At 41.8% G+C, this 18,568-nt stretch overlaps 1 protein-coding gene across 1 annotated transcript in view; it reads left to right on the top strand.

Moving 5' to 3' along the window:
• Window positions 1-17,825, top strand: part of LOC134008699 (acylphosphatase-2-like) — a 28,700-nt gene extending 10,875 nt beyond the window's left edge. Inside the window, exon 2 of the mRNA XM_062448200.1 lies at window positions 16,701-17,825. Within this exon, the coding sequence (XP_062304184.1) occupies window positions 16,701-16,811 (111 nt within the window). The 3' untranslated portion in view covers window positions 16,812-17,825. The remainder of the gene's footprint in view (window positions 1-16,700) is intronic.
• Window positions 17,826-18,568: the final 743 nt, after the last annotated feature.

Here is an 18,568-nt window from a genome sequence, read left to right as displayed (position 1 = left end):
CAAGTCGACATGTTCTTATAAGCGGCTCCACGTGGTAGAGTCGGCAAGATAAAGGTGCAGCAAGGATGTCCTACACGTGTAATTCACGTGGACTAAATTCCAGCACTTGAAATGCTTCCAGAAATGCTGAATTTCAAACTATACATTTAGATTCTTTTTTGGAGCCATGTAGGCTACAAGATTCAACGTTAACCACAGGCACAAAGATAAATATTTAAACTGAGTCCTCAAGTTTTATCAAAAGCTTGGAGTGAGATCACATGCGTTAGGGGAGGAAAATGCATTTTTTTTCACAAGGGGGGCACGCATTTACAAAGCATGTATGAGAGGCAAAATAAGAGCAGACCTGCATATTCTACAGGAAAGTGTAGCCATCTTGATATTTAATTTATAGCCATTGCCAGTATTTCTTATTTATATCTTTTATTTTAATTTATATCAAAATTATGGGGGGGGGGGCATTGCCCCCCAATGCCCCCCCCCACGACCCTGCTGTCAATCCTGGTGTAAGTCTGAGAAAGTGTAGTTTGAGTGTTCTTGAAGGCTTCTTGTGGAGCAGAATGTTGTGCAAAAGTTGACAACACCTACCAGTGACATTTGTGAATCTGGTTACCCAATTTGTGAGATATAATTCTGTCCGATGTGCTAGTAAATTAGTATTAATAAGCATCTGGCAAAGTACGTCACAAAAGTGGATTTTCAGAGTGTGTCATCAAAGTAATCAATCAATCAATGTTCCATTCCATACAAATTTAACTTGCCTCAACCTCTAATTTATTAACTATCTTTGAAATCCATTAGGTGTCTGTTGACACGCTCTACTTGACAGACGGTCAAAATGTGGCCCTTTTCCCAGGGGAGAACGGATTCTTCAGCTCCGTGGATCTAATACCACATGGGCAGTATGAGGTGAACGGTGAAGCACCACGTGCACCGACCACCACAGCTCCCACCGAGCGCCCACGATTCTCATTCCTCCAGCCTAGCACGTCATCAACCCAGGGAACGACAGCTCCTGGAATCCCTCCTATACCAACTGCATCAAGGCATGCTGGGAGGCCATACTCAAGGTGTGCATAGAGTCATGTGTGCGTGGATGGGATGCATTCCATCATGTGTGTGCCGTTGTTTCCTAAAGCATATTACTATATGCTATATACTTTGTAACTGACAGGCATATAGGTATGCGAGTTACAAAGTTTGGGACACAGTCCTGGTTTGACAGTTTGAATCCCCACCCCCCTCATTTATGTGTTTCAGAACCGTATACAAGGCTGACATGGTTGATGGCAAACTCCAGCCAATTAACATGTTGGTTGTGCGGTTTGGAGAGACTGAAGCAACTGTTTCAGCCATCGCTGCAAAAGTGAAGGAGGCCCTTGGGTCTGATGAGGAATTTGTCCTCACAGACATCAAGGGCACCCAAATTGTTGACTCAGAGGGAACAACAGGTAATAATCCAAATGTATTTGAGAGGTGAGACTACAGAGACAAGATGTGAAGATATCTTATTACCAGGCTATACAAGGCTGATCAGCGGATGATCAGCCTATACCTTTTGAGTTGGGGAGGGGAATACACAAAGATTTCCATTTATTACTACACAAGCAGCAGTATGTAGAAATAATACAGCTTGTAAAGCAAAAATAACATACAATATACCATATTAATGAAATAGAACACTGTAATTATACATTTAGTCATTTAGCAGACGCTCTTATCCAGAGCGACTTACAGTAAGTACAGGGACATTCCCCCGAGGCAAGTAGGGTGAACTGCCTTCACACAACTGACGTTGTGCCCAAGGACACGTCAGTTGGCATGACCGGGAATCGAACTGGCAACCTTCGGATTACTAGCCCGATTCCCTCACCACTCAGCCACCTGACTCCCTATAATGGTAATATTTTTCACAAAAGAAGTCACAGCATCCTTTGCCTGCACTGGAAATCACACATTTCTGGCCTTGCATGTCCACAATTAAATATGTCTGAATGAGAAAAAATAATTAAATGTGTTTTTAACACTTTTAGGGTCAGCATACTGGAGACAGAACTCCAGGAAGGTCTGGGCTGTGTCCTTGTCTACACTAACCAATTTCAACCAGGGAAAGAGGAGGGATAGTAATCAGAAGGTTGCCGGTTCTGGCCGTGCAAAATGACATTGTGTTCTTGGGCAAGGCACTTCACCCTATTTGCCTTGGGGGAATGTCCCTGTACTTACTGTAAGTCGCTCTGGATAAGAGCGTCTGCTAAATTACTAAATGTACCACGTTTGAATGTTAACAATGTTGCAAAGTTTGTTGAGAATCCTTTTATTTTATATAATTATAGCACTTATCTTATGTAATTTCTATTTAGTAGCTTCAGAGAGGACAGCCTGGATGGCATTCAAGAAAAAATCGAGGAGGTGATCTTGGCATCCCAGAACCTGGACTTGTGCTGGTGGGCTTGCGTGAGACAACCAATCTGCTGGCGATTAATCAGCAGAGGATGTCAATGAAGGAGGCTTTCAAGTGCCTTGTCTGCCAGGGTAGGTCTATGTTCATTTGTTTGATGGGCTAAATTACAATTAGGATTTGCACATTATGCAAAGTGGTACATTTTCTTATTGTCATATTTCCATAATCATATGTTTCAGACACAATGGCTGAACCCATGGTCTCCAGTTGCTGCAGCAGTTTGGTGGGGTGCAAGGACTGTGTGGAGCAGTGGTTAACCACAGCAGACCAGTGCCTGAAATGTAGGGCTAACTGCCCTCCGGGCAGTGTTATTCAGCTGCGTGGCCTATCTGGAGTTTTGGAGATGATAAAGGATTTGTAAACTGTTTGATGTTTTTTGCCTAGTAGTGCTTGTTTTTGTTTTCCCTTGTTGTTGTACTGTTCATGGGTAGGGAATATTTCATTTCATACATTACATTTCGACAGAGGCTTCTCTTAATAAAAAGCGTTTGATTGTTGTAATGTGTGTCAGCATACTCAATGTATTATTAGCGCTGGTAACTGTTTAAATCCAATCAGCCTGAAACTGCTGAATTTTTTGATAGCTGAACGGTTTTAATAGCTGAAGATTTGAAGGCGCTGAAAGGTGTCGCGGAAGAAATAGAATAAGAATAATATTAAGAAGTTGAATAAAGATTCAAAGAATAACAATAATAACAATAATAATATTAAGAAGTTGAATAAAGATTCAAAGAACAATACTTGGAATGCTGAAGCAGCATTCCAACAACAAGACATTTTTATGATTGGCAGAACAGTAGGCTAATAGAAAAAAATACAGTAGGAAAAACAAACAAACGAAGGAAACAAAATCAGAGGTGTTTTCCTTCATTTTGGGGGGACACAGGGAACATCTGGGGAGTGCCCCCCTCAGCCCCCCCCCCCCCCCCCCCCCAGAACCGGGCCCATGAGAGCAGTGTCCCGAATGAAGTAGGCCGTAGCCTAGCCTACTTAAGCCCACGTATTAGTCCCTAGCGATGAAGTTCTCTCCATCATTTGCCGCTCGTCCCCAGCTCCTCGCTCCCTGGCTCCACTCACCACTGGCTCGTCTGGCATGATCCGGTCGTCAAAAGTGTTTTCGAGGCCGACTAGCCTGGCTCTGCCCTCCTACGTACTTCCGCTCAATTTTGATTTTGCTTCTGTACTAGGTCTGGGATTTCGGTGTATTAGTCGGTTTTCAGAAACAACATTTTAGTGGGTCCAAACAGCGAACAGAGGGAGTGACTGAGAACGATGACATTGATGTCGTTCGCTAGTTTGAGTTGTAGTTCAGTAATGGCGGCGGAGTTGCTGCCGAATATCCAAAAGTTAAAGCCGGAGCAGGAACAATCTTTGCTAAGTTTTGTTGGTGGCCATGATGTTATGGCCCTCCTCCTCACGGGGTTTGGGAAAAGTTTGATTTTCCAGCTACGGCAGCTAGCTCCGTTACAGTAGTGGTGAAGGAGTTCGCTAAAGCGAACGCTAGTGATTGGTTATGGCAGATCAGAGTGGCTCTGGGCAGATCCAATAGTTTTAAACTTCAACAGAGTACCCGCCTACAAGGAAGTTAACGCTTGTCAATGGAGCGATCCCAGACACTGTACAAATGAAATGTACGAGGGTCTGGTTAGGACCAGGCTAGCAATCGACTTCCTTTCCTCGCGACTCACACACAGCTTTTCTTTCCGTCGTATCCTACTTGCCCCAAATCCCCCCCAGACTTGCCAATCAGTCCTCAATCATCTCTGTGCATTTATTTGGGAAGATAAAGTCCGTTCATAGCCTATAATGTATCATATTTTCTTACTTTCTTGGCCTACTTTATATTAAATACAATACAAATTAAAATACAGACACGTTGAGGAAAAGTCAGCAGTATTAAATGATTTATTTTACAAAATGTATTGAAATAACATTTCAATTCTGTAAAAATGAGCCTTGGTCTTGGTCTCGACTCGGCCTCGCCCTGTCTTGGTCTACTCGATCTCGATACACTCTTCTCTACTCTTCTCGTCTTGGCCGAGACTTGTTCTCGGTTTAGGTGGTCTTGACTAAAACAAATGTTGACTTTTCACCATCCACAAAAAATGTCAATTAGCGACTAGTGACATCTGGCTACTTTGGCAATCTCCGTTTTCGCTGTTGAGGAACAGCAACATAACTGTGATTGTAGGCTACTATGTCCTACGTGTTATTAGGCCTATAGAAAGTCGCATCAAGAAACAATTTTCAAATTTTTTATGTACTTTTGTGCACTTCATTTAAACAGACCTGGAAGTGGTAATTTAGGTGGGGGGAGGGAGGGTTTCTTGCACGGGTGTGAGCCCCGTCTTGTAATGTTTCTAATATATATTAAAGAATTTTGGGTTAATCAAAGATTTATGAACAAAGTTGCAACTAGCACACTCGGTCACCATGTGCATCCAGCTTGGTGTGTGTGTTTTCTCCTTAAGAACCTGCTGCTATGTCGTCAAGATAGTAGGCTACTGTACGCTACACATCACAGGTTTAAAAAAAAAAAGCTAGTCGTTGCTGCCCTCTGGTGTTTGGAAGTAATAACACCCCCAATCGTTGCACATCTCCCCCTCCCCTCTCTCTTTCACTGTGTCAGTATGCATAATACGGCCGATCAAATAAACGAGTAAATGGCTCGTTATACCGTTTGTGTTATATGGTTATTCCGTAATTCCAAAATGAAACAAAACAACGGAAACCAAACCTTTCCCCATAATCTGGTTCTGACATACGAAATGGACAAAACGATATTACGAGTCTATTTTTCATTTTTTGCAGATACCAGCATAAAGGATATGGAATAATCACACAAACGAGTAAATGGCTCGTAATACCATTTGTGTTATATGGTTATTCCGTTATTCCAAAATAAAACAAAACAACGGAAACCACGCATTTCCCCGTCATCTGGTTCTGACTTCCGAAATGGACAAATCGATATTACGAGCCTATTTTTCATCTTTTGCAGATATCAGCATAAAGGATATGGAATAATCAAAACAACGATTAATGGCTCGTTATACCATTTGTGTTATATGGTTATTTCATTATTCCCAAAAAAACGAAACAACCAAAAACAAGCCGTTATACTTAAATGTGTGTTCGACTTACTAAAGTGACAAAACGATATTACGGCCCTATTTTGCGTTTGTCAACATGGATTGCAAAATAGAAAAACCAATGGCCACAAGGTACACGGACCGCTAAAGAGGCTCACTTCGATGGATGCCTGAGTTGATATTGTGTTTATTAGTCTTTGCAATGCATTTCTTGGCCCTCATACATTTATCTAGAACGTTATGGTGTTTGTTTGAGTGGCAACTTTACGTCACTTTGCATATGACCTGTTCTTGTTTTGTGTCACTTGCCTTGAACCCAAAATGCTTCCACACAACGGATGACGATCCGATTCTCGTTAGACATTCTTTAGTTTTCTTTGTTATGATAGTTTATAGCCTTATGACCGACTACACTCTGTTGTGGAATTTTTCTCATTACTCTGTTGTGACCGTCTGACCGACTGGCTCACGTAGGCACGTGATCTGACAGTAGTTGTATTCGACTTAATGCAGCGTCGCAGCCGGCTGCCTGCTGGTTGTAGAAAGAGTTTAACATAGCCCAATACATGACAACATTTTCGACTTTACGGAGCCGTTTATAACTCCTCCCCAACTGCAAGCAGCAACTCTAGCTGGTCGTTTCATGCAGCCAGTCAATGTCGAATGCACCTATTGTTTTACGGAGCGCTAGATTGGCTTTGCAAAAAAAAAATTACAACAACTTTGATACGGAGTGTTCTATGAACAGAATGACGCATTTTAAATATTGCTCGATCACGCGAATTTGATCGTGGGAAAACGAAATCGTGATTGTGATTAAAATTCGATTAATCGTGCAGCCCTAATGAACGTTTAGGCATGCTGCTTCAGATTTCTACACAATGTAGAACACTTGTATTTGAGACAGTTGTACTACCAACGCACACCTAATTGATAGCCAATGAGAAAGGGAGTTGCCGCACTCATAGACAAAGAATAGACAAGGAGGTCAGTGGTAGTAAATTAAATTGCGTTTTTAGCTGCATGATTCATTTGTCACAATGCCAGCAACTAAGTTGTCTATGGCTGCACTGCAGCTACAATTCACAAAATCTCTCTTACTAATCAAACGCTGCCCTCAAATAAACGCCGCCCTCGAATAAACGGCGCACCAAAAATGAACGTTATTTAATAAACGCTGCTGCGTTTATTCGAAGAAATACAGTACTTTCTTTAACTATATCAACCTTTTAGGAATATATTATATGTAAACAAGGCTTGTACATGCTCTTTGTTTGCTGTTCAAGCAAACACACACTGAATTCCATTCTGAAAATGTAGCTGAGTTCTAGCAGGAGAGGGTTAAGCAGCTTTTCCCCCCAAAATGTGTATGTTGTTCTCATTCTCTCTCACTCAAAATAGACACAACATACAGAAAGGAGGATTGAACATGTTGAAGTGCTTATCCTGTCTTGAAGCACAGAGCAGCTAGCCAGGTCCTAACCAGACTTGTACATTTTATTTGTACAGCAAAATGAAAATTGAGCGGAAGTAGGTATGGGCAGAGCCAGGCTACAGTGCAGCACTATGATTCACAATATTTAGATGCAATACTCAAGTTCCCCAATAGATGTCATCGCTTGCACAGATTTCTTTGTATAATACTCTGTCAGTGGGTAGGGTACATGCATTTCCCAAAAGCATCTTAAGCAAAGAGACTCATTGGAGACACCAGGAGGCCAACCCTAAAAATGAGGCTACATGGATGTGTAAAGATAGTTTAAGATGAAAAAAAGATCATTCTGATCATTAATCTTTTATATATATATATTTATTTTACGTCAGTTAAACTGAAACTGATATTTTTCAATAAACTAGATTACACGTGTCTTTAGTCAAATGGTGTGCAAATTACGTAATAATTTTATAAATGCATCATGCTGACTGTAAAGTCATGATGTGGGCACAGGCCTACATCATGCAAACTATTTTGAACCATATATATATAAATAATAAATATATAAATATAGGCTAATGATTGTTCGTTATTTTGTTTGTAGAAAACGCACTTCACAACTAAGATTAATCGTTATCGGGAAATGCCGCCTTGTCTAGTTAAGGGAGAAGGTCCTTTGAAAGTGCAGGAAAAAACAACTTTCAGAAGTTCAAACGATGATCATCGCCCAACCAGTATACACATGTTTTGTGGATTTGGAAAACGCGTCCGGATTCCCTGATTGGGGCTGTCCGGTCCCTGTACGACCGGTGCCAGAGTTTGGGCCGCATTGCCGGTAATAAGTCGAATTTGTTCCCGGTGAGGGTTGGACTCCGCCAGGGCTGCCCTTTGTCACCGATTCTGTTCATAACTTATATGGACAGAATTTCTAGGCGCAGCCAGGGCGTTGAGGGGGTCCGGTTTGGTGACCTCAGGATTGGGTCGCTGCTTTTATGCAGATGATGTGGTCCTGTTGGCTTCATCGGGCCGCGACCTTCAGCTCTCACTGGAGAGCTGAAGGTCTCCAGATCTGAGGCCATGGTTGTCGACCGGAAAAGGGTGGAGTGCAATCTCCGGGTCGGGGAGGAGATCTTGACCCAAGCAGAGGAGTTCAAGTATCTCGGGGTCTTGTTCATGAGTGAGGGAAGAATGGAGCGCCAGATCGACAGGCGGATCGGTGCGGCGTCCGCAGTGATGCGGGCTCTGCATCGGTCCATCGTGGTGAAGAAGGAGCTGAGTCGAAAGGCGAAGCTCTCTATTTACCAGTCGATCTACGTTCCTACCCTCACCTATGGTCACGAACTGTGGGTAGTGACCGAAAGAACGAGATCGCGAATACAAGCGGCCGAAATGAGCTTTCTCCGCAGGGTGTCCGGGCTCTCCCTTAGAGATAGGGTGAGAAGCTCGGTCAACCGGGAGGGGCTCAGAGTAGAACCGTTGCTCCTCCGCATCGAGAGGAGCCAGCTGAGGTGGCTCGGGCATCTGATCAGGATGCCTCCTGGACGCCTCCCTAGTGAGGTGTTCTGGGCACGTCCCACTGGGAAGAGGCCCCGGGGAAGACCCAGGACACGCTGGAGGGACTATGTCTCTCGGCTGGCCTGGGAACGCCTCAAGGTCCCCCAGGAAGAGCTGGTGGAAGTGGCCGGGGAGAGGGAAGTCTGGGCCTCCCTGCTTAGGTTGCTGCCCCCGCGACCCGACCCCCGGACAAGCGGCAGATAACGAACGAACAACTGCAAGGGTTCTAATGATGACAGCTATTTCATGATTGACCAGACTCACGCACAACAACTTTGACGCGTGTTTTGTAATTATTCTGACACCTTCAGTTTCGCCAACGCTCAAATCCGGACCAAACTGTTTAATTGAATTAAAAATGTGTTGAAGAAAGGGTTTTAGCCCGCCTCTTCACTAACGGAAAGACTACGTTTAATTATAAATAAAGTAAAGTAAGCAAACAGCGCTTGATCGGCCATGACTGACGTCAACGCAGCAAACCACGAGAATCTGGAATGTCCGACTTTACAGAGCCGTTTTCAACTCCTCCCCGACTGCAAGCGGCTACTCTCGCCGGTCGTTTCATGCAGCCACAGTCCATGTCGAACGCACCTATTGATGCGAAGTGATAAGCAGACGCCAGCATTGAACTAGCCTACTGAGTAGCTAACTAGCTAGCTACAATTGACTTTGTTGAACTAGGATAGGATAGGATCACATCAGATATATCGTCATGTACGCCTACATTGACTTTTTCAATATATCTACCAAGCTGGCATATGGCATACCGTTAGTGGGATTTCATGTTGTAATGTTGCAGAATGATTTAACCTGCAGTCCACAACAACACTGGTCTTTGATGGTATTGTCATCAGCAACATCGAACATAACATTCCTTGGCATACATTGCTGTTTTGTACAGATGAAAAAAAAATCTCCCTGAGAAATGTGTATTTCTGCCATTACTTTCAATACGATGTCAGTGAACGCTTGTCCGACATATCAACAGTAACTAAGAGGGGCGGGGCTAAGTGATACGTCAATTACTCAAGTTTTTGTGTCTGTCACATGCATATTAAACTTGTAGGCCTACTGTAGGTGAGAAACTAAGATAGGGTGTATGTGCAGCTGATTGGTGCGTTATGTTCGCTCGCGGTGTGTCTGTCAGAACACAACTCTTCAAACGGCTTTCCTTTTGCTGATTTATTGCTAGCGGAGTTTCTTACATGACAGTGAAATGAGAGTGGTGCTGAAACAACACAGAACGTAAAACAATTACCATCATGCTCCCGACACAGCATATGACAGAATATAAAGACTAATACGTTACCTATTATTATTAAACAAATATTATAGTCTATTGACATTATATCAATGAATTCCGATCGCTGTTGAAAACGAAACTAAACATTCCACATACAATGATCCGACTTACCGAGACTATTTATAAACTATACAGATTGAAATATGTTTAAACAATCAGAGGGCAACAAACAAACAACAAAACAAACAACTTACTTTCATCATGAACGCACTCTACCGAACCAAAGATTATAAACTACGAGTACAAGAAATAAACCCAACCGTCATTCTCTATGATTCTAACTGATACATTTACTAAGACGGTCTCATATTGGCTGATACCCGCCAGCCTTTCTTACCCCTACAATGCCTAACGTTAACACCATTTGTACCTTGATGTGATCATGGTCACATCTCACGAGGTACAAAGATATACATCATGATCCAATCCCAATCCACTTTATCTAGTGATCCACACTGCCTGAGTAAGATTAACTGCTAGACTACTAGATGAAGATGTGCTTACCCAATTGGCTCCTATCTCACTGCTGGGTGTGGCTCAGCCTGTGGGGATGTGGGAGATGAAGTAAGGTCAGACTGGGGCGACATGGGAGATGGAGTCAGATCAGGCTGGGGGGATGTAAGAGATGAAGTCACATCAGGCGGTGCTGGCAGGGTCCAGCAGATAGCATCATCAGGCTCTCCATGGATTTCCAAATGGAAACCAAACGTATTATAGACACAGATGAGGGTCTGCACAGGGGCCAGCAGGGGAGGATTGCCTCTTGCTGCAACTGATCTCCTCTGTGTATGTGCTGTACAGTTTGTGTGTTTGTGGGTGGGTACTGTATGTGTGTTTGTGGCTGTGGAATGGGTGTGTGCTTGGGTGAATAATGTATGTGAGGAGACATACAGAATAAACAATGTGTATGACTTTCTGTGAGTGTTTTATGTTGGATGCAATTACTTGTATTTACCCCTGCACTAAAAGTTTTATAAGAAATTCAAATGGTTAGATTTAGTAGGTTATATGGATCCCTATACCATTTGAGTATTTTACATAGTTAAAAATTGTTAGTCCTTGTATTAGTAGTAGTAGTAGTAGTAGTAGTAGTCCTGTATCTGCACATACGTATATTGTGTAGTGGTGGAGGTCATTCATGTGTGCATTTGATTGCTAGGATAAATGCGGAGGCTTTTTCTGTATGTCTTTCTTGTCATTCTGGCGAGAACAGAAATGTGTTTGGTCATTAAATATTGAAACAGACAGAGCAGGCAGGGTTGGAATCTGCTTGGGTTTTCTTGCCCTCCTCCCTCTGCATGGAGTGCTCCCTATTCTCCCTCTTTCTCTCTTTCTCACTCTCTCTTTTCCATGCTCTTCTCATGGCATGTGAACAGCCAGTGGAGATCAGCTTATACAAACCAGGATTCACATTTGCAAGCCTCAGCAACAATCCCCTTGATAGATATTCTCCTTTACAGCTATTGTGTAAGAAATTTAATTTTGTGAGCAAAACAACCAAGGTGTTACATAGCTCTAATACAGTAGTATGTGTAAAATATCTATTTTGTATCTTGATAGAGCCTCACCACATTGACAAAGATGTCAGCACCTATACATAGTATCTACTTTCCTCTGGTGTCAATGATTAGAATATCGATGAGTGAATGTTCCATGGGGATAGTTCTTAGGAAATTCTGTACAACTTGCTATTTTCAATGCTATCTAACTTCCTCAACCTAGGAAAAGAGGGAGGCTCCTTTCCTTTGGAACACAATGTGTGTGGGGTTTTTTTCGTGGGGGGGTGGGGACATTGTGGATATTGTAGGGCTAGTTGGAAGACAATGTAGAACTTACAGCCTTGAGTTTAGAGCCTTGTGTGATGGAAACAAAATGCACATAATTTATTTTATTTATTACTTTGGTAGGGTAGGGGATTCAATCTCAATAGACGGATACATAATTCAATAGATATAATAGATGTATTGATACCGTACACCAACTGTACTTAATTTTCTTGGGGCCCGTTCTCCGTACGTCGCTAACTTCTTCTGGAGTAGGATGTACGTTTTCTATTATTATACAGCAAAACAGTCCAAATACTTTTAAAGTACATTACAGGTAAAATGTTTTAGATCCATCTTGTATATTGTATTATTCATGTCTAGGAAAATCTATGATGCATTGCACATTGAATCTTTTTTGGTACTGAAGCTGTAACCTTAATTACTGCCAAAACATTTTGAAGCCCTATACTCTTATACTAATAATTATCAATTGGAGTATTAATGGAAAAAAACGAAAAAGCTACTTGAGAAAGAAGCAGACAGAAGGGTTGCATTATGCATTTGAAGGTTATACTGTCAAACTGACTGAAGAACAAAATAACAACGTGAAAAAATGAAGATAGCGTGGTCGGTCAATTCCCATGATGCAAGGCGGTAAATAGTGTTACAATTTACTGATAAGTTTGTTGTTTGTTCGAAATACAAATGTAACTTCATGAATTTCGTTTTTTAAATGTGTCTGCTTAGAATGTAGTGTTTTGTTGCGTGGTAATTGTCATTGTTGTGCTGGTTTACCATTGTAACCATGAGTTAAATGACTGTTACGTTTGATCAGAAAAGATGGATTTTCACGACATGAGTGCATACACAGTAATTAGCTTGTTTCAGCTAATAATCTGCAGTGTCACTTGGCAAGGGCCCCCGTTCTCATCAAGTGAAGCAAGATCGGCAGCGTTTGAGGGCCCCCTAAACATTAAAATATATTAGTAAATTATAGTAAATGGACATTTATTAAGTTTACTTCTTGAAGTACTTAATTGAAAGTGCACTTGAAAATATTCCAAAGTATACTTTGAGGGAGCCTGGTCCTTACCAGACTCTTGAACATTGCCTTTGTACATAGAGTCTAGGCTCGATCCATTGACAAGCGTTAACGTCCTTGAAGGTGGGTACTCTGTTGAAGTTTAAAACTATTGGATCTGCCCAGAGCCACTCTGGATCTGGCATAACCAATCGCTAGCATTCGCCTTAGCCAACTCCATCACCACTAACGGAGCTAGCTGGAAAATCAAACGAACCCTGTGGGGATCAAAGAATGTTCTTGCTCCGGCTTTAACTTCTGGATATTCGGCAGCGTTGCCACAACGGACCGAAAGGCTTCGCTCACATCTTTCTCCGCCGCCATTACGTAACTACAACTCAAACTAGCGCACAACATCAACGTCGTTCTCAGCCACTCCCTCTGTTCGCTGATTGGACCGGTAAAAAGTTTACCGGAGACATCTGACCAATATACCTGAAGCCCAGCACAATGAAAATTGAGCGGAAGTACGTAGGAGGGCAGAGCCAGGCTAACTTTGAGGTACTTTAGGAAGTATACTTCATGAACTGAAAGTGCACTACACATGTTACTTTAGAGTATTCCAAAGTATACTTTGAAGTACTTTAGGAAGTATACTTCATGAACTGAAAGTGCACTACACAGGCTACTTTACAGTATTCAAAAGTAAACCTCAAATACACTATAAGTGTACTTTCAAGTGTACTAAATGACCTAAAAAGTGGGCCAATTCAGTTTACTTAGTACAAAAATTGTATATAAATAAGTACACTGCTAGTATACTTTAAGTGCCATGATAATAGTATACTTTTTATACTTAAGTATACTTACAAATTAAACTTGAAGTATACTTCTTTTTCGTAAGAGTAATATTAATCGTGCATTGCTTGACAGATCCAATTAGCACAGCGAGACAGGCTATATACTTTTTGAGAGATAGCCTATCGGTTTTCTCGTGAGGGTGTCATTTACATAATTAATTAGATGATAAAAAAGTAATTATGAAAATAAGAAAATACAAAGACAAATAGGCCTAGCCTACTGTAATAGCCTAAGCGATAAAACATCTAACATGGTCACTAAATTTAATTTGTCTGCTAATTTTGCCAGCCCTCTCCTGGATTTTTTAGACTTTGAGGTGTTCCCTGCCGTTTTGATGAATCTTCTAATTTGGAGTAACCTTCCAGCAAGCTCTTGCTCTGTTTGGCTCTGTTGCGGAAAACACGGGGCGCTCTTTTTGGCCATGGTGAGCAGCTATAGACTTATGTGAGCAGCCACTAGCAGCGTTGATCAAGGTTTCTACTATCGATACATACCCCCTTTTAGATCAACGTATAACTCAATCCAGCTATACTAATCATAAACAACAAGGGTGTTGGAAGAACTGAATTAGCCAGATCATGATTAGCACGATGATGTCATCTTGGATGTGTCATTTGATCTCGGATGTAATAAGCAACGTACGGAGAACGGGCCCCTGGTCTTTGTCATAACTTGTTTTCCAGGCAGTCAAAGCAGAGGCCTACTTCTGCTAGCCATCCCGAGGACCTTCCTGCTTAATCACCCAATAAGAAAAAAGTGATGCGCCTCAGTAGACTATAATTCATTTACACAACCCTTTATGCACTGCACTGTCTTTAGAACAGTGTGTGAGTGATTCTGCCCGCTGACAAAGAGGAAGCAGAACAGAGGCCATCTAGTGTTACTGTATCTCATCGTCATTATCCCATCATTGTCTTTATTTAAACAATGATCTCTAACACTGACACTGGATACTGTACTATTGTGTGTCGTGTGTAGAGCATATACAGTTAGGTCCATAAGTATTTGGACATTGACACAATTTTCATCATTTTGGCTCTGTATACCACCACAATGGATTTGAAATGAAACAATCAAAATGTGCTGTAAGTGCAGACTTTCAGCTTTAATTTCAGGGTATTTACATCCAAATCAGGTGAACGGTGTAGGAATTACAACACATTTTATATGTGGCCCCCCCCTTTTTAAGGGACCAAAAATAATTGGACAAACTAACATAATCATAAATCTAATTGTCACTTTTAATACTTGGTTGCAAATCCTTTGCAGTCAATGACAGCCTGAAGTCTGGAACCCATAGACATCACCAGACGCTGGGTTTCGTCCCTGGTGATGCTCTGCCAGGCCTCTACTGCAACTGTCTTCAGTTCCTGCTTGTTCTTGGGGCATTTTCCCTTCAGTTTTGTCTTTAGCAAGTGAAATGCATGCTCAATTGGATTTAGGTCAGGTGATTGACTTGGCCATTGCAGAACATTCCACTTCTTTGCCTTAAAAAACTCTTTGGTTGCTTTCGCAGTATGCTTCGGGTCATTGTCCATCTGCACTGTGAAGCGCCGTCCTATGAGTTCTGAAGCATTTGGCTGAATCTGAGCAGATAATATTGCCCGAAACACTTCAGAATTCATCCTACTGCTTTTGTCAGCAGTCACATCATCGATAAATACAAGGGAACCAGTTCCATTGGCAGCCATACATGCCCACGCCATAACACTACCTCCACCATGCTTCACTGATGAGGTGGCATGCTTTGGATCATGAGCAGTTCTTTCCCTTCTCCATACTCTTCTCTTCCCATCATTCAGGTACAAGTTGATCTTGGTCTCATCTGTCCATAGGATGTTGTTCCAGAACTGTACAGGGTCTTTTAGATGTTTTTTGGCAAACTCTAATCTGGTCTTCCTGTTTTTGAGACTCACCAATGGTTTACATCTTGTGGTGAACCCTCTGTATTTACTCTGGTGAAGTCTTCTCTTAATTTTTGACTTTGACACAGATACGCCTACCTCCTGGAGAGTGTTCTTGATCTGGCCAACTGTTGTGAAGGGGTTTTTCTTCACCAGGGAAAGAATTCTTCTGTCATCCACCACAGTTGTTTTCCATGGTCTTCCGGGTCTTTTGGTGTTGCTGAGCTCACCAGTGCGTTCTTTCTTTTTAAGAATGTACCAAACAGTTGATTTGGCCACACCTAATGTTTTTGCTATCTCTCTGATAGGTTTGTTTTGATTTTTCAGCCTAACGATGGCTTGCTTCACTGATGGTGACAGCTCTTTGGACTTCATATTGAGAGTTGACAGCAAAAGATTCCAAACACAAATACCATACTTGAAATGAACTCTAGACCTTTTATCTGCTCCTTGTCAATGAAATAACGAACTCCCATGAGGGAATAACATACACCTGGCCATGGAACAGCTGAGCAGCCAATTGTCCAATTACTTTTGGTCCCTTAAAAAGGGGGGGGGGCACATATAAAATGTATTGTAATTCCTACACCGTTCACCTGATTTGGATGTAAATACCCTGAAATTAAAGCTGAAAGTCTGCACTTAAAGCACATCTTGATTGTTTCATTTCAAATCCATTGTGGTGGTATACAGAGCCAACATGATGAAAATTGTGTCAATGTCCAAATATTTATGGACCTAACTGTATGTATGTTGTACAGTGTGACCTCTAACACTCAAATATGTATTTCAAATGATCTGATGAGACAGGGAGCTGATAAAACAGTCATGTCTACTTTCAGCAAATTTCTTAGACAATATCCCTGTTATGAATCAGCAGACATTTCTCCAGAGGACAGACAAAAGAGTTTCCAGTGCAAATTCAGTGAAATCGTTGCATAGGCAGTGCAACACCGCATTTCCAGCTTCTTTTTAGGCTGTGCATTTGGCTCATCATGTGTTGCAGTTGTGTTTTGAGAGATGTGTAAACTGATTTAGATCAAGTGAAGCTTTTCTCAAATTGAAAAAAAGTTTGGCCATCAAAACATATATTTCACCCACAAAACTTAACTCCCTACCAGCATCAGACACATAAAGCCCTTCCAGCCAATTGTGGTCACTCAGCAACAGCAGACATGTGAAAGCACCGTTCAATGCAAATCCTCAAGAATATGTTACAGAACAGAGCTCAGAGCTAGCTTAATGTTATTGTGTCAGAACAATATATTTGCAGTGATTTCTCTGTCTCTCTCTCCATAGGAAGGCCTGGCTGAGCACAGTTGGCAGTCCCAGTTCACGGATTGACCGTGCCGTTTTTTCTAACCAGAGGGATATTCCCAAACTGGAGCTTCATGGCTTTGGTACTTGCCACTGAATACTGGAGAACATGCGCACTTTTCAAATTTTTGAATTGTTCCCGAAAATATTAATGATGGGCTATAAATCAATTTACTAATTTACAAATTGTTTGTGGGAGAAAGACAAATAAAATTTAACATTGAAATTGGGTAGAGGGTTATTTTTGTTTTTCTAAACAACTTGTGTCAGTATAGTTGCATGACATGCTTTTAAGCACTTCTAAGCATTGCTGGTATAAGCATATAGAATATCTTCTTATCAGCAGGTTTAGCACCTACTGTATAGACCACTCCATGCCACATCTACCTCCTACAAGATACCTTTTCATCCCGGCATACACCACTGCAGAAACTCATAGTCATGACAGACAGGCCAGAATCCTCTTAAATGACAGCTACCAGATTAGATCAGAGGCTTAAGGGTTTACATACAGCTGTGCCCCCCCAATAAAACCTAGAACAACAGTAGGAGGCCTGCATTGGAATGTGGCTTTATGTGTGTGAGCGTTCATGTGTCACCAAAATATGCAATGGTATGTAGAGCAACAGGTAGCTAACCGGACACTTTAACGTATCTATCTTGCTCAAATGACTGATCCTTTAATAATCAACTATTTGGACCGTAGACCCTACTGTTCACGTTGCCCCATCTAGATTTGACAAATAAAGTAAACCTGTTACTGTTTATTGTTATTGTTATAATTTCCGTTACTAGTTGGTGACAACGGGGGACGGGGCATTCTCACCCTTATTCTATAAATATAACTTATTTTAGAGTTCTTTCCCCTGGAACATATTTCATGTTCCAACCGAGGGGGGCTGGCGCTGTTTTAGTGTCTAGGGCTGCATCAAATACCCTTTTTTTGCTCTGCTAAATTGCTGCACTAGTCCACACTTGACCGGTGGGGATTTCATTCTAATATGACTGTAACTGTTAGCTGCTCCTGGCATTCTCTAATCCCTGCTCTCTTTTCTCTGTCCCCCCTCCACACATCCCCTGTGGTGTGGGGGGTTTGAGCTGTCAGCACCTGCCGGGTCGTCAGTTTGCCAACGCTGGACCTGGACGACCTGGATGTAGGAAGGGACCGGGAAACTCGCTGTTGCGATTTTCCCGGTCCCTTCCTACATCTACCAAGTTGAACAATGGATTTTGATGTTTCAAAACCCATTGACACTTCCCTGCTGTATGACTATGTTAAGCCTGTGTTCTGCTCCTCTCTTTCACCAACCGTCTCTGGAGGAGGGTTTCTTCCATTTTTTCTCCTGCAGTGAGTTTTTCTGGGAGTTTTTCCTTGTCTTCCTTGAGGGGCAGTTCTATGGGCGTATGTGAAGCCCTCTGTGACATGCTTGCGTGTAAAAAGGGCTATACAAATACATTTTGATTTCATTTGATTTGACTGTTGTGTTTGTAAGTAGAGGGCATTGCTGTTGCTTACTTTCTTATCAGAATGGAAAGAGCATGTCTTGGGTCCCCCACAATGAACAGTATCACCCATTTGGACCAGTTTTCCGACTAAATAGGTGAAGATTGAGGAAAGAATAACAATTTAATAACATTTCAATACATTTACTTAGGGTTTTGTAATACATGTGTGGTGCATTTCAGAGCCTAAGTGGTTGTTCTTATTTGCTTGTAACATTTTGTCCGAAAGCCTGAATTGATTGAATAAGATTTTTTGGCTACAGTCATAGGCTGTTCGAATTCTAGATTTTGCAAGGACACTAGCATGACTTGATGAGTAGTAATAACATATAATAACTGTAGTTAATATAG

The sequence above is a fragment of the Osmerus eperlanus genome, chromosome 22, assembly GCF_963692335.1.
Source record: "Osmerus eperlanus chromosome 22, fOsmEpe2.1, whole genome shotgun sequence".
Classification (NCBI taxonomy): Eukaryota; Metazoa; Chordata; class Actinopteri; order Osmeriformes; family Osmeridae; genus Osmerus; species Osmerus eperlanus.
The sequence above is the reverse complement of the archived record's forward strand: the minus strand, read 5'-3'. Positions and strand labels throughout refer to the sequence as shown.